Source organism: Antechinus flavipes, chromosome 2 (assembly GCF_016432865.1).
Source record: "Antechinus flavipes isolate AdamAnt ecotype Samford, QLD, Australia chromosome 2, AdamAnt_v2, whole genome shotgun sequence".
Lineage (NCBI taxonomy): Eukaryota > Metazoa > Chordata > Mammalia > Dasyuromorphia > Dasyuridae > Antechinus > Antechinus flavipes.
The window spans coordinates 612,220,276-612,237,489 of record NC_067399.1 but is presented as its reverse complement, the minus strand read 5'-3'; the positions used below and the strand labels follow the sequence as shown (position 1 = coordinate 612,237,489).

General features: G+C 36.5%; 1 protein-coding gene across 2 annotated transcripts in view; it reads left to right on the top strand.

Annotated features, from left to right (window-relative positions):
• Nucleotides 1–17,214, top strand: part of ALDH18A1 (aldehyde dehydrogenase 18 family member A1) — a 56,868-nt gene that overhangs the window by 5,421 nt on the left and 34,233 nt on the right. For both annotated transcript variants that reach the window (XM_051981752.1, XM_051981751.1), the window contains exons 2-5: nt 7,667–7,800; nt 12,484–12,707; nt 16,242–16,391; nt 16,474–16,578. In XM_051981752.1, coding sequence (XP_051837712.1) covers nt 7,710–7,800; nt 12,484–12,707; nt 16,242–16,391; nt 16,474–16,578 — 570 coding nt within the window. In that variant the 5' untranslated portion in view covers nt 7,667–7,709. The remainder of the gene's footprint in view (nt 1–7,666; nt 7,801–12,483; nt 12,708–16,241; nt 16,392–16,473; nt 16,579–17,214) is intronic.

Below are 17,214 nucleotides of genomic sequence, written 5' to 3'. Positions count from 1 at the left end.
TTGATTATCCAAATTCAAAAGTTTTTGTACAAACAAAACCAATGCAGACAAGATTAAAAGGGAAGCAATAAAACATTTTTACAGTCAAAGATTCTAATAAAGGCCTCATTTCCAAAATATATAGAGAACTGACTCTAATTTATAAGAAATCAAGCCATTTTCCAATTGATAAGTGGTCAAAGGATATAAACAGACAATTCTCAGACGAAGAAATTGAAACTATTTCTAGCCATATGAAAGGTGCTCCAAATCACTATTGATCAGAGAAATGCAAATTAAGACAACTCTGAGATACCACTACACACCTGTCAGACTGGCTAGAATGACGGAAAAATAATGCGGAATATTGGAGGGGATGTGGGAAAACAGGGACTCTAATACATTGTTGATGGAATTGTGAATACATCCAGCCTTCTGGAGAATAATTTGGAACCATGCTCAAAAAGTTATTAAACTGTGCATACCTTTGATCCAGCAGTGTTACTACTGGGTTTATATCCCAAAGAGATCTTAAAGAAGGGAAAGGGACCTGTATGTGCAAGAATGTTTTTAGCAGCCCTCTTTGTAGTGACAAGAAACTGGAAACTGAGTGGATGCCCATCAATTGGAGAATGGCTGAATAAATTGTGGTGTATGAATATTATGAAATATTATTGTTTAGTAAGAAATAACCAGCAGGATGATTTCAAAAAGGCCTAGAGAGACTTACATGAATTGATGCTGAGTGAAATGAGCAGGACCAAGAAATCATTATATACTTCAACAATAATATTATATGATGATCAATTTTGATGGACCTGGCCATCTTCAGCAATGAGATGAACCAAATCAGTTCCAATGGAGCAGTAATAAACTGAACCAGGTACACCCAGTGAAAGAACTCTGGGAGATGACTAAGAACCATTACATTGAATTCCCAATCCCCATATTTTTGCCCGCCTGCATTTTTGATTTCCTTCACAGACTAATTGTACAATATATCAGAGGCCGATTATTTTTGTACAGCAAAATAACGGTTTGGACATGTATACTTATTTTGTATTTAACTTATACTTTAACATATTTAACATGTATTGGTCATCCTGCCATCTAGGGGAGAGGGTGGGGAGAAGGAGGGGAAAAGTTGGAACAAAAGGTTTGGCAGTTGTCAATGCTCTAAAATTACCCATGCATATAACTTGTAAATAAAAAGCTATTAAAATTTTTTTTAAAAAAGAAAATAACTGGACATGATCAGGTAATAGCTAGGAGTTTGATTTAGTTATGAGGTAGAGTATATGAAGGGCATTATAAGAAATCAGACTAAAAAGTTAAATTGGTGCCAGTTGAAGAGAACCTGAAAAGTTAGAGTAAAGATTTGTATTATATTGTAAGATATGGGAAACTGATTCACACCTTTAAGCTGGGGATCTACATATTTGAAGGACTTTTTAAGATATTACTGGAAGGAAAAACTAAAGAGTAGGAGATTTGTTGTTTAGGAGAGCTATTCAAGGGCTATTACCACTTGCCATTTTCTGTTGTGTTTTTCGTAGTCCTTTAAAACTTTTTTTTTTCAAGTTAGTGGTCAAAGATATATGAACTCACAGTTTTCAAGGGAGAAATGCAAGTTGTCTCTAGCTATAAGAAAAATGTTTCAAACCACTAATAATTAAAGAAATGCAGATTAAAACATGAGATTCAACCTTATATTTATCAAACTGGCAAAACTGACGAAAAAGAATCCTTTTTTTTTTTTTTTACCCCCTTCTTCCTTTAAGGATGCTAACTTTTAAGTATCATTTTTATATATTATAAACTTTTTTGAAACACTTTTGACTTTTGAAAGCACATTCTTTCCCTTTTGTTTTTTCTAGAACCTTGTTATTATTTGTTTAAATCATTCATCCAAGTTACACATTCTAAATGGGTTTTTTCCATGGGTTGCTTATCTAACTACATGTCATAATCTAGGCAATACATATACAGATATATTTTTAATACATTTTGTTTTTTCAGTGTGAACCAAGCCTTTTCACATTGTGTATTTCACTAAGAAAAATTTTCTTTTGTTTTTATACCCCAGATTCCTAACAAACTCAGTGCTTTGCAGAAGTAATTTGAATTTAGAGTGTTTTGAAATAAGTACTATTAAAACAATATTATCTGTCATAAAAGCCCAAATCTAATGTCTTGTCAGGCTAGGGAGGTAATCCTGGGTTCTCAAAAGTTATGCACATGTACAAACTCTGGCAGCTTTTGCATAGCTGGAAAAGTTTTTATTTTCTTTTTATAATTCTGCATTTTGTGTATACATGTCTATTAATAAGCATTTATTAAACACTTATAACATGCCAGGCCTTGTACTTAGCTGTGAGGATAAAAACTTAAAATCAAAAATGGTTCCTGTCCTAAAGGCATTCAGCTTAATTGTAACTGAGAATTTCCCAGACTTAGCAATTATTTTTTCTTAATAATATTTTATTTTCTCCTCAATTATATGTAAAATCAATTTCTAACATTCATTTTTAATCTTGAGTTCCATATTCTCTCCCTTTCTCTGATCCTTCCTTTCCCACTAAGATGGTAAGCTATTTGATATAGGTTATATAGGTACAATCCTGTAAAACATTTCCGTATTAGTCATAAGGAAGGAAGGAATGCATTCTTCGGTCTGCATTCAGAATCCATCACTTCTTTCTCTAGAGGAGAATGATATTTTTCAGCATGAATTCTTTGGGAGTCTTTTGGATCATGTATTGCTGAGAATAGTTAAGTCATTCACAATTCATAGTATAATATTGCTGTTACTGTATAAGATATTTTCTTGGTTCTGCTCATTATATCAGCTCATGTAAGTCTTTCCCCAGGTTTTTCTAGAATCATACTGCTCATCTTTTTTTTTTTTTTCTTTTTTGCTGAGGCAATTGGAGTTAAATGACTTACCCAGAGTCACATAGCTAATGTCTGAGGCTGGATTTGAACTTAGGTTTTCCTGACCTCAGGGCCAGTGCTGTATACACTGTGCCATCCAACTGCCCCTTGCTTACCATTTTTTATAGCCTAATATTGTTCCATTACTATCACCTATCACAACTTGCTCAGCTATTCTCCATTAAATGGGCATCCTCTCAATTTCTACTCCTTTGCCACCACAAAAAGATCTGCTATAAATACCCTTGTACAAATAGATCCTTTCTCTATTACCTCCTCCTCCTCCCCAGTCTCTTTGGGACATTGATCTAATTGTGGAATTGCTGGATAAAAGTGTATTTACAGTTTTATTTTCCTTTGAGCATAGTTCCAAATTGTTCTCATTTTTTCACTTCCCCTCCAACATTTATCATGTTCTTTTTCTGTCTTATTAGCCACTCTATAGGTGTGAGATAGTCCCTCAGAGTTGTTTTAATTTGTGTTTCTTTAATCAATAGCGATTTAGAGTATTTTTCATATAACTGTAGATAGTTTTGATTTCTTTTTCTGAAAACTGCCTGTTTATATTCTTTGACCACTTTTCAGCTGGGTAACAACTTATATTCTTATAAATTTGACTCAGCAATTTGGAACTATGCTCAAAAAGTTATCAAACTGTGCATACCCTTTGATCCAGCAGTGTTTCTGTTGGGCCTGTATCTCAAAGAGATCTTAAAGGAAAGAAAGGGACCCACATGTGCAAAAGTGTTTGTAGCAGCCCTTTTCATAGTAGCAAGAAACTGGAAAGTGAGTGGATGCCCATCAGTTGAAGAATGGCTGAATAAGTTATGATATATGAATGTTATGGAATATTATTGTTCTATAAAAATGATCAGAAGGATGATTTTAGAGAGATCTGGAGAGACTTACATGAACTGATGCTAAGTGAAGTGAGCAGAACCAGGAGATCATTGTACATGGCAACATCAATATTATATGATGATCAATATGACGATGAATGTGACTCTTTCCAACAGTGAGATGACTGATGCCAGTTCCAATGATCTTGTGACAAAAAGAACCATCTAACCCAGAAAGAGGACTGTGGGAACTTAATGTGGATCAAAACATAACATTCTCACTCTTTTTGTTGTTGTTGTTTGCTTGCATTCTGTTTTTTTATTCATTTACTTTCCTTTTTGATCTGATTTTTCTTGTTCAGCAAGAGAATTGTATAACTATGTTTACACATATTAGATTTAACATATATAATATCTATTGAATTGCTTGCCATCTAGGGGAGGAGGTGGAGAGAAGGAGGGGAAAATATGAAATCCAAGGCTATGTAAAGGTCAATGTTGACAAATTATCCATGCATATATTTTGAAAATAAAAAGCTTTAAAAATTAAAAAAAATAAATTTGACTCAGTTCTCTATATATTTGAGAAATGAGGCCTTTATCAGAGCTATGTGCTATAAATCTCCTCCCTCTCCCCCAGTTTTCTGCTTTCCTTCCAATTTTGGTTGCATTGGCTTTCTTTGGACAAAACCTTTTTAATTTAACATAATCAGAATTATCTATTTTACATTTTGTAAACAAACGGGAAAGATTTTGAATCTACTTCTTGTATAAACCATCTGTTATTTGAGCACTGACCTAGCCAAGTGAGGAGAACCTCATTTCTATTAAGTTAGCTCCTTAAGTGCTGAATTTTTTGATCATAATGCCTATCCTCTTTATACATATGCAGTCAGAAGGGTGCTTTTGGCATACCAAAACCACAATTTGTAGACAAACTGCAAACTGTTACTATTGTATGAAAGTTTTGTTTTCTGAATGAGTGCTCCTGGAGAAACTCAACCCCACCGAATTGACATTCTCCTTAAAAGAGAAGTCAGAAGACATAAAGACACAGAAAATGGGGAGCTTATAGTATCTTCTTTGAGAAATAAATAAGAAACAAATTTTCAGTATTCTGAGACATCTGTTTTGCCTAGCTTATAACAACAAAATCCAAATGATCAAAAAGAAGATAATTGGAGGAGTACATGTACCAAGATGTATGGCAACATATGAATTAGTAAAGAAAAAGCCCTCAAACCAACTCAGCATGTGGCTTTAATGCAAAGGTGGGCATTGTGGAAGATGGTCCCCAAAATGTCAAAAAGTGACTTTCAGGATCAAGAAATAAGAGACTATGAACCCCAAGATGATTAGATCATCTGTGGCTTGCTGGTGCTCATCTGTCCTGCCATCTGTTGAAAGTTGAGGTGAGCTGAAAAATTAGAATCAGGGGTAGCCATTTTTGCCTAGGATGGGGACCCTCCAGGTTCCTGTGTGGTTGGGCTGCTCAGCTTTGGCAGGCAGTGTGTGTATACATGCTTCGTGTGTGCTTAGATGTTCTGATCAAAAGTACCATCTTTGAAAGTAAATCATCTGGACTCTGTTTTGGATAGGGCCGAGAAGAGTGGGTGGGTGGAAAGGGTTGGAATCACTGCCCTTTGCCTCCTAAGGAATGGGTGTTACATAGATGTCAGCCTGATTTTCCTCAGCCTGCGCTGCCCCATCAAATCCCACTACAACCAAGAAATAGAAGTCTTTGCTGAGTTAACCTTGGAAGACCCTTTTGCAGAGATCATAACCTCTTGATTGAGAATATTCCAGGACTATGGTCCCCTTCCTACTGAGCCCTCTAGGTCTTGAACTGGAATCCTATTTTCCAAGAATCCTTTTCTCCATCCTTCCCACTGTCTCTCTCTTCCTTCTCTTTTCCCCAGGATGTGACAAGGAGAATATGGAGGGAAAAAAGGCTGACCTGAGCATGTAGCAGCTAGTTGAGGTTCATGACTGGCCAGCTAGCCCTCACAGCACATCAGGAACCAACTTCCTCTTCCCTCCCCACCCCCCGCCCCAACCCTGATAGATTTTATAGATTGTAAAAATGTGAAGTTTTCCCAGGCTGTAGCTCACTTCTCTTTGCCAAAAATCAATGTTTCCTTCCTTGGTTGTATATTCAGTAATAGATAGAATGGAGAGCCTGTGACCCAGCCCCAAAGGGATTGTTGGGTATCCCTATCACTTGGGTTCACTTAGACTTGTTTATTTATGCCATGATTATTTTGCTTAAAGGTATAAGTAAATAAATTGCTTTATTTTTAAACACACACACAAATTTGCTACTCAAAAGCCTAGAGCCTGTGTACCCTGAATATGTGTTTGACAATTGGAATTTTATCATGACAGGCACAGATATCATAGAAAATGAAATTGACTATCTTCCTAGATACAGATGTTAATAATGTGCTGAATCTTTTCAGCATCAGTAGACTCTGTTTAGTTAGATCATTAACAAAGTAAAGCAGATAACAAAACCAATGCATCAGAAGAAAGAATAAAGGTGAGAAGAGACTATAATTATGGCACCTCCACCCCTAATCTGTTTAATGAACTGGTAACTCAAAGAAATGTGAAAGTTTAGTTGATAAAAGAATAGACACCAGAGTAACAAGATAGATATAGCCAAGAAACTACCTCTATAGGGCAACTAGGTGGTGCAGTGGATAGAGCACCAGCCCTGAAGTCAGGAGGACTCGAGTTCAAATCTGGCTTCAGACATTTAACACTTCCTAGCTGTATCACCTTGGGCAAATCATTTAGCCCCAATTGCCTCAGTAAAAAAGAAAGAAAGAAACTACCTCTACAAGCATTTTATCTCTTTGCCAAGTGGAACACAGATTCAGAATGCCTATAAAACCTTATACATCAGCAAGAGGATAGAAAATTAGAATGATATCATCATCCAGAACACTGAAAAGCTAGTAAAGGGCGAATAAAGTTTTGGTAGAAAGTTTGGTGTGAGATTTAGCCAAATTAGGACACTGAAAGTATTTGTGAAGTATGCATAGATAGAGGACAACATTTATATGTAAAAGAGCAGTTGGTATTTTTATGATTATGTTCTTTTCATTGACAATAGTGGAATCATTACAACTGCCATCTCAATACCCAGTGTTCTATGTAAGGAAATAACAGTGACAGTCTCTTCTGTCTGTGTATATTTTGAGATTCTATTTGGTCTTCTTCTCTCTACTTTCTCCTTCCATTCATCTGCCTTTCTTGTTGCTGCCATGGTAGTGTTTTATCACCGAAGGTTACTCATCTAATAAAAATCTTCCTTATTAGTGCAGAGTAAAATTAAAGTTCTGTGATGTAGCATTCAAAGTTATTCATAATTTGGTGCCACCCAAAGACCTAGCCTTTTTTCCTGCTTCATCTCTTTGAGATACTCTATGTTGTAGCTACATTAACTGTTTATGTCTTCTATATGTGTCCTGACACTTTTCCTCTTTTTGCCCATTGCTATGATTTTCCTCTTCCTGCTTATTGAATTCCTGCCCATCCTTGGTTTCTTATTTTTATAATTGTCTATACTTTTCTTTTTAGTCTTATTTTTATTGATATCTTTTTTAATGATAGCACCATCATGCTTCAGTTTTGGGCTGATAACCTCTCAGGTCTGCTTTAACTCTTATGATTTAATCATTCTTTAACTTGAATTTGCTTATTGGGGTTGGACCCATATGTGGGAGGAGTGGGCATGAAATATCTGATTCATTCTTTCTCATCTCCAAGACCTTTGAGTGCTGATCTCTGGGATGGAGAGGAATGAAGCAGCAGGATGAGATGCTTGTCCCATAAAGAAGCTTAAGAGGAGATGACAACCTGTAACAAACTTTTGGTTTTGTTTTGTTTTGTTTTCCTTTATCTAAAAGAAAAAGAACCTGCAGATAACTTGATTAGTCTACGCCTCTCAGAATGTTGAGTCACATCGTTAGCAACTCTGGCTTTCGGCCCTTCAGCCATTGTCTTCTCTCCTGGATCCGATCCACAGCTGTCTCCAGACCACGTATGTATCTTACCCTCAGAATCAAGTGAAGGTTTCAGGGAAAGAGGGACTGAGGAAGTGGGGGGTGGGGTGCAGAAGAAAAAAAATTCTTTCACCTTTGAATGTGACTTCTGAAGACCTCCTTGCTCTAATTCTGTTCCTTTTTTTTTTTTTTTTTTTTTCATTTCTGATGGACTCCCTGTCAGATTCTCTACAACAGCTGCTTCAGATTACTTTCTCTAACACTTCTATCTCCAGCACTCTGTTTTGGGTCCTCTCTATGAATGGATGACCTTGTCTTTCACTTCACTGAGAAGATTGATGTTATCTACAGGACCATAGAATTTGATTAGAATTGGAAGGGACTCCACCAATCATTTAGGCCAAGCTATACCCTAAAAAGAATTCCTGTTTACATTATATACGGTAAATAGTAATTTGGCTTCAACTTGGATCCCATCAGTGAAGGAAATATACTACCTCCCAAGTTAGCTTAGTCTGACTTTTAACAGTGCTAATAGTTAGAAAATTTTCCTTTATATGAAAATAAATTCACCTTTTTTTCTTCTGACTTTCAACAATTGGTTCTGGTTCTTTCCTCTGTGGCCAAAAAGGTCCTTGTTCCATGTGGCAGCTTTCCAATGCTTGATAACAGGTATGATGTTCCCCCTAAATATATCTCTAGTTTCTTCATGTCAGATCCTCATATAGTGTAGACTTAAACCCCTTCACTTCTTTATTACCCTTCTGATGCTGGCTTGTCAAGGGTCTTACTAAAAACTCTGATATTCAGAATGGAATACAGTATTCTAGCTGTTCTTGAGAATTCTCATAGCAAATCCAGTGGGACCAAAATCCTTTCATTCCTGGAAGCTGCCATGCTTATCTTCTTGAAGTTCAGAATTTCATTTGTTTTGTTTTGTTTTTTAGCTATCATCTAACTTTTGATTCACAGAATTTAAGAGTTGAAAAGGGTCTTGCTGTCCATGTAGGCCAACTCATACATTAAAGGAATCTCTCTATAACATACCCAATAAGTGGTCATCCATCCTGTGCTTGCAGACCTCAAAAAAGAGAACCAATCAGCTTTTTGAGGTGATGGTAGTGCTTTGGACCACATAACTTCTGATTATTTTCACTAGTTGTAATTGTTAGAAGTTTTTCCTCATGTCTAGCCTGAATTTGCTCAGCAGTTTTGACAATTGTTTTGACTTTGGCTCTTTGGGATGAAAATGAACAAGGTTAATCTTTCATCCATAGGACAGAACTTCAAATTCTTGGCTGTCATGTCCTTGCTATCAAATTCCCTCATGTCCCTCTCAGAGGATAAAATTGTCCTTGAAAAGGCTAACCCTTTCACATAAATCTTTTACTTTATCACCTCCTATTTCTTTTGAGAAATTACTCCATTGAGTGACCTATTGATCATTCTCATTTCCACTGTCATCTACAGCTTCTCTTCATATATTGGCTCTTCTCTTTTATGGACAAACAGGAAAATCATCTATACTTCATCCTCCTTAAAAAAAAAATGCCTTCCCTTGCCCCTATCATCTCCTAAGTTATCAACTATCTCTTCTCCCTTTTATTGCTAAATTCCTAAAAGAGTAGTTTATACTTTTTCCTTGTCTAAAGTTTTATAATTGGCATCCTTTTTACCACTCTAGCAAAACAACTCTCACAAATAATCTCTTCATTGCTAAATCTAGTGGCCTTTTCTAATCTTTATTCCTCTTGATCTTTTATCAGTATCAGCACTGTTGCCCACCTCTTTCTCTTGGATGTTTTCTCCTGGTTTAACTTCTATGATACTGCTTTTTAAAATTTTTTTTACTTCTTTCCTTTTCTTTCAGTATACTTTATTGATTGATTATCTTCCTTCTCTCCCACTCCCCCTCAAGGGCTTCTGTTTTAGGTCCTTTTCTTTCTCTCTACTCTCTCCCTTAATGATCTCATTCACTCCCATTAGGTTCAATTATTACCTCAGTCAGAGGATTCCTGAGAACTATATTTTTTTGGTGTCTTTTATTTTACTTCTGTCTCAATTACATGTAAAAAAAAATTTAACATGCATTTTTAAAGATTTTGAAATCTAAACTCTCTCCCTCCTTTCCTCTTCTTCCCCCTCCTTGGAAAGGCAAGCAGTTTGATATAGGTTATACTTATGAAGTTATGTAAAACATATTTCCATAATGGCCATGTTGCATAAGAAAATACAAACCAGAAAAAAACCAACAAGAAAAACAAAGAAAGTCAAAAAATTCCTTTTTCTTCTGGATTCAGACTTTTTCAATTCTTTCTCTGAAAGTGGATAACATTTTTCATTATAAGTTATTTGGGATTGTCTTAGATCATGCTGTGAATAGTTAAGTCATTCATAGTTGTTCTTCCATTGCTGTCACTGTGTACTTTCTTCTGATTCTGTTCACCTTGCAATAATTCATGTAAATCTTTCTGAGGTTTTTTGAAAATTATCCTTGACAATCATATACCATAACTTGTTCAGCCATTCCCCCCAGAAGTATATCTTTAAGCCTAATATTTTTCCTAAATTCCAATCCCATATCTCCAATGCTAGACATATGGATGTCCTACTAACACTTTAAACTCAAAATGTCCATAACTGAACTTCCAACTTTCAGTTACATAAGTTTGAAAACTTATTCATCTCTGATTTCTTTTTATACCCTTCTTCTGTTACTGTTAATATCTAATAGTAAAGTCCTGGAAATTCTCTCCAGAGAACATCTCTTAAACCTGTCCCCTTATTTTGATTCATGCTACCACCATTGTGGTTAAGGTTTTCATTACCTCAGGCCTGAACTATTATAAGAGTCTTCTAATTGGCCTGCTTTTTTCCATATTCAATCTTTTTCAGTCTATCCTTATCAGGGTTTTCAAAATATTCAATTGTTTTAGCCTCGCATTAAACTATCACTGTAACTTTTTTTTAAATATTACATTTCTTCATGCACTCTACATTTCAGTCAAACTAACTGTGATCATTTCCATGACCTCAGCATGGTATTTCCTGCCTCTGTGCATTGTGTCAGCAGGCATCTCTCACCTGGAATGCACTACTTTCCTTCTACCCTTAAAAGTGTTCTTTTCCTTCTCAGATTTTCCTGGAGTACTGTGTCTGGAACTTTCTTTGGCCCCATTATATCTATCATTTATATTATACTTATCTGTCTGTATGTCATTTCTTCCCTAGTAGAATAGATGCTTCTTAAGCATGTAATTTTTCTTCTTTATACAGGTGCAAGGTACCTAATGATGTCTTATATATAGGCTCTCAATAAATATTTGTGGAATCCATTTTGGGTGGGGGGAACGGTCTGAGAAAAATATAGATAGTAGATTTAATTATAATTTAATTATAATCTAATATGTTTTTTTAAAAAAAGATTTTACTTTTAGTTAACTTTTAACTTTTGCTTTTGTTTTCCATTACTTTTTATTGAATAAAGTATAAATGATTATTCTTTAAGCATCAATATGGCTCTTAAATGAATGCTCCTCTAAAGTTTTATAAACTTATTTGTTGACTTAATAGTCAGGAGTCAAGAAAAGCTATTAAAAATAAACTAACAATAGACAGATGGAAGAAATTATGATTCCACAGATTAAACAAAATTTTCTGATTTTTTAAAAAGTTGACAGCATCTCACTTACATTTCTTGTTGTTTGTCCTTCTTTTTTGAAGAGCACCAGGACATCAAGGAGGTAATGTCATGATATGCAAAGTGAGTTGGATTTCAGTGAGGGAAGGATATACAAAATCACCTGCTTTACTTTCCCCTCCAGAGCCATCTGGGTCCCACAGCCAGATATACTTCAGGACAATAGGAGGTGGCCCTGAATGCAATGGTAGACGTTGGCTTTTTTAAGCAAAGGTCTTCAATAGGTCTCAATTTGACTGAAGCCTTGCTCATTCAATGATTATAAAAGCTTTTTTCCCCTCTTTGGATCCCTACATCTATTAACATTAATAGCAATATAGATAATATTAATAGAATTATAAATTTTCAGATCATGTTGTCAGCCTTTGATCTTTATTTTCTCTGTAGCATTTAACTTCCAAATAACTTCATTTCAGGAAACCCACGACTCTCTGTGGAAAGCCTATTCTATTTCTCAGTGGCTTCAAAGAATAGGAACTTCAGATTTTTTCCATGACCTATATTCAGATCATAGAAAGAAAATATTTTCCAAGTATTAAAAATGCTTCACATTAGCAATTTGGTTGCACAGCAGTCAGAGTTGAGAGACCAACAAGGCCACTTTGCCTTTCAGAAACCCTGTCTTCTCCGTGCCCTATCTTTCCTGCTTTCAGGAAATTTAGGATCCATGTGTCACTGACATACCATGCAGATGTGGGAAATTCAAAGATAAGTCAGACAAGGTCTCTGTTCTGAGTTGTCTCTGTGTATTTGTGTGAATCTTTTGTGTTCTACCTGCTGTGTGTTTTTATAATGTCTGGATTTTATGCTTCCACAGGTTTGAGTTCATGCTTGTTAATAACACTAAAAACACCTGCTCAGTAATGTCAATCAAACACAATAACAAAACTCTTTGAATGCTGATATTGAATTGTAGGTTTCAAGCCACCATTTTTTAGCAGCAGGAGGTAGCTGTTTATTTGGCTTGATTTTTGTTGGGGAATTTTGTTTATTACAGATATTGTTTTCTCCTGATCTCTAGATTGTCTCATCCAACGACCAACCTTCAGCCTTAAATTTTCTCGTTCTTGGAGCAACATTCCTTTCATCACAGTGCCCCTCATTCGTTCGCATGGCAAACCCTTTGCCCACCGGAGTGAGCTAAAACATGCCAAGAGGATTGTGGTGAAACTTGGAAGTGCTGTGGTGACCCGAGGGGATGAGTGTGGTCTGGCCCTGGGGCGGCTGGCATCTATTGTTGAGCAGGTGATCTACCTCTCTCTCTCTCTCTTTCTCTCTCTCTTTCTCTCTCTCTCTCTCACACACACACACACACACACACACACACACACACACTCTTCTGTCTTGGGAATTTTGTGTCCTTTTTGACTTAAAATGCCATATCCAGTTATCAGTGTTAAGATGAAATTTAGCTAAAAGAAAACTTCACATTAGAGTAAGCAAATCTAGAGAATCCCATCATCAGTGTAGATGATAAGTGGTAAAATAAGAAAATGGGGGTCAATGTGAGCAACATTGTAGGGTATCAACAGCAAAATGGGTTTCAAGAGTGATGGCATTATACCTTCTCAATCCACATCCTATTTTGATTCCTCAAAGAAAAGCACTATATGTAAATAAAAAGGTATCCTTATTTGTATGGTTTTTAAAAAATTATGTGGTTATAGAATCCACATGGGCCTTTCTTAGTTTTATGTAAAAGTCATCAGGCTCTTATTTGGGGCACATTTTCTAGGGTGAAATTGTTCTCTTGTTCTTTCCTTTTTCACAAAACAATTGTTGATCTATTCATGGTCTCTCATGAAAGTAATTGTTGACATAGTGCTTCCTTTCCATTTTCCTTGCATCTTTACCATCTCATGAAAACTGTACCTTCTTCAAGTATCTAAATCTTAAAATTCTTCTCCCTGACTCCACATTTTCCAGCTTTCCTCCATGCATAAAACCTGTTCTGTATTGTCAGGATGGCTTGTGGTTCCTCGATTTTGCTTTATCTCTGCTATGTCCCTTTTTCCTGGTGTTCCAGGACTTCTTTTAGTTTTTTTTACAACACGATTGATATTGTATTAATCAGACTTGTGATATTTTTAAGTGTTTTGTGTTATTTTATAAGTTATCATCTTGATTCTGATTTCTTTTAAAAAATAATTTTTTTCAGGTAATAAAAGATTGTGCTTGCTTTTTGGTACATATAATTTGTTTAATAGTTTCTCAGGTTTCTAAATATGTGTTACTTCTTTACATATAATATCTCATTGCATTTATTTGCCACATTGGTTCAACCATTACCCAGTTGATGTACACCTACTTTTCTATCTTTTGGTTCATCTTTTCTCGCTTCCATTCCCCCTTCTTGCTTTCTCTCTTCTTTCCTCCATCTCCCTCCCTTATCTCTTCCTTTCCACAAAAAATACTTCTATAGGTACTTTTATATATGTGGAACTTCTCCCTACTTCTTTGACTTTGAGCCTTTAGTGGTCTTACTGGGACAAAGAGTATGTATAATTAGTGATCTTTATAATAGTTCTAGTATCTTCCAGAAGAGCAGGCTCAGTGCATAATTCTACCAGCAATGTGTTAATGTGCCTGTATTCCCACAATCCCTCCAATATTTGCCATTTTCTGTTTTTCGTCATCTTTACCAATTTTATGATGTGAGGTCGAAACTTTTGGGTTTTTCAATTTGCATTTTTTTAATTAATGATTTGAAACATTCTTTCATATGGTTTCTGATAGCTTCCATTTCTTTCTTTGAAAATTTCCTGTTTATATCTTTTGGCCATGTACCAATTAAGGAATGCTCTTTATTTTATATATTTGTGGAGTTCTCTATATTTCTTGGATATTTGATAGCAAAGTTATATGGTGTGAAAATTCACCCCCCTCTATTAATAGCTTCTCTTATTATTCTAGGTGCATTAATTTTTGCTTACATAGATGTTGAATTTTATGTAAGGGTTTCTTCCTTCTAGCAACTAATCACAATGTATCATCTTTGGTTTGTATTCAATACCAATTAAGTACAGTTAGCAAGGGTATGTTATTTCCTTGTGTAACTGATTCAGCCTAACTGCCTCTCTTTCTCTTCATCTTATTGGTCCTCTCTCTGTCAGTCTCTTTGACTGCTCAGCTTACAAACTCAAACGGCCTTTCTTCTCTATTTTGAGTAGTAGATAAACTGAATGAACTTTACATATGCTTGGTAGGTATCTCATCTTTCTCATCTCTGCAGGCATCTTTGTCATGCAACTTCAGGATTTTCAGTTTTCATACTATATACAATTCTGAAAATGTTGCCTTTGAAACTTTCTAGCAGTCATATTTTTCCCCCCTTCTTCCTTCAAGGAGCTGCCATCAGGTACTGAGTGTCCATCTTATTGTGGACCCAGATATGCGATATTTCTGTCCTAGGAAAACATGTATCCTTTCTTGAGAAAAGTCTTACTCTAGGCCATTGGTTCCAATGAGACTCAGATCAGGGAAAGAATCTACATTTATTTAAATTTTAAAATTGTCTTTTCTTTCATGATAACTTTGTTGTCATGTTCCTTGTATTAAATTGTATAAAAATTTCAGTGCATCGATCTGGTCAGGTTAACTTCTCAGAGTTCTTCAGTAGTTTCTAGTTCATTAATACTAAGACCTCCCCGAGTATGTTTCTAAGCTAAGTCTGATGTGATGGCCACATAGAGATTGGAAAGTGACACTTTTTCCCTTGAGTTTTCATTACTACCAGGGTTATGATATACACAGAGGACACTTTGAAAGGAAAAACCTTCAGGCTTCTCTTTTTGGCCCTTGGGACCCTCCACAATCAGGCATCATCTTATACTACTCCCCTTTAGGGATTCTGTGTCCTCATCCAACTGGACTGCTCCTTGCTTTGCCCTTTACAATCCTCTAAGAAAAATTCTGAGGTTAGGTGACCTACATAGCTAGCCAAGCTCTGAGGCAGAATTCAAACCTATATGTCTCTATAGAGCATGACACACTAGTGTACCCCATCATGGCAGGTGAATTATGACTAGGAATTCTTACTTTTTGTGGCATGGATGCCTTTGACAGTACGAACACTGTGAACATTAGCTTAGAGTAAGTTTTTTTAAAGGTATAAAGTAAAATATATGGGATTCCCAAGAAAATCTTATCAGATAAAAGAAAAACAAGTTTACATACCCTTTCATAATGGGTCTTAGAGGTCAGTTAAAGGAAGTGGGAAACAGATACTGAAAGTTTTTTGATTGAAGAAGTAACATAATAAAAACAGTTGCAAATAAGGAATCTGGCAATCTGATGATGTAGGCTTAATTGGAAGAAGAGACCGGCACCCTCTTGAAAGACTGCCAAGTCCCCTTATAAAATATCCGGTGGGAATGGCAGGAACTAGATTACGGCTGGTAAGATGCTTAAGAATCACAAAGTTTTTCTCAGTAAAATGATAACAAGCACAGGTCAGACATTGTCTGGGCTTTCCCACACTGACTGGATTTCTTGCACCTAGGCCAAGCCAGGACGCTCTAGCCCTATACCTGGTCATCGATTCATGATGATTAGTGCAGGAGAGTTTGGAGGTGGGTAAAGACTGACAAATGTTTTCACTCCTGAAGTCAAGATTAAAGCATGAAAGGAGTGAGACCAGCTTTTGTGAAGTGCATGAAGGTGCCTGCCTTTGTCCCCCTGTTTTAGAGCCAATGACTAACTGAATCACAGCCTTATGTCTAATTCGACCCCTTTATGACAATGAAGAGAACTCCTAGCCTTATTTCTCTTTCCTGGCAGGTGTCTGTGCTGCAGAATCAGGGCCGAGAGATGATGCTGGTCACCAGTGGGGCCGTAGCCTTTGGGAAGCAGCGACTGCGTCATGAAATCCTCTTGTCTCAGAGTGTGCGGCAGGCCCTGCATTCAGGACAAAATCAGCTCAAAGAGATGGTGGGTCCTGCAGTGCCTTCAGGATACTAAAAGATGTCCCCTCTCCTTCTTAACAACTCATCACCTTGTGGATCTGTTGCAGGCAGTTCCTGTCTTGGAGGCACGAGCCTGCGCAGCTGCTGGGCAGAGTGGGCTGATGGCCCTGTATGAGGCAATGTTTACACAGTACAGCATCTGCGCTGCTCAGGTGAGTGTCCATCACACTGACTGAACAAGCCTAGAAGTTCATCTTCAGCTTTGCTGCAAATTGAAAAGCTTAACGTAGAAGGGGGTGAAATTTGGCCAGAGACCCCGTCCATAGGTCAAGGCCTTCCAATTCAGGCCCCTGTTGGAACCATGGTTCTTAAACTCACATCCAGCTGTCCAGCACTACAGATTGTGGAATAGGCCCAGATAAACTTGTCCAGGGGTCACTAGCACATGCAGGAGCCAGGAATGAAACCAGGCAGTCTCACATTTTCCCATTCACCAGTATGTCTAGTATCATTCTGACACAGAGGTACCAGACCTTTAAGATTCTACTTTTACTTTTTAAGTAGAGTGGATCAGAGCAAAACTTCTTAAACTATGGGTGGCAACTCCATATGGGGTCACAAAACTGAATGGGGGTATCATGAAGTTATGACTTATTATCAGTAAATTTTTGATTATATATTTATTTTATAAATCTATATTCCTGGGTCACATAAAAATTTTCCAGTCAAAAAGGGGTCCCAAAATAGAAAAAGTTTAAGAAGCTGTGAACTAGAGGACTTCTGAGGTCTCTTTCAGCTCAAAAATTCTTAGATAATAAAAATAACTTGATTTTTATTGCAGAAATGCA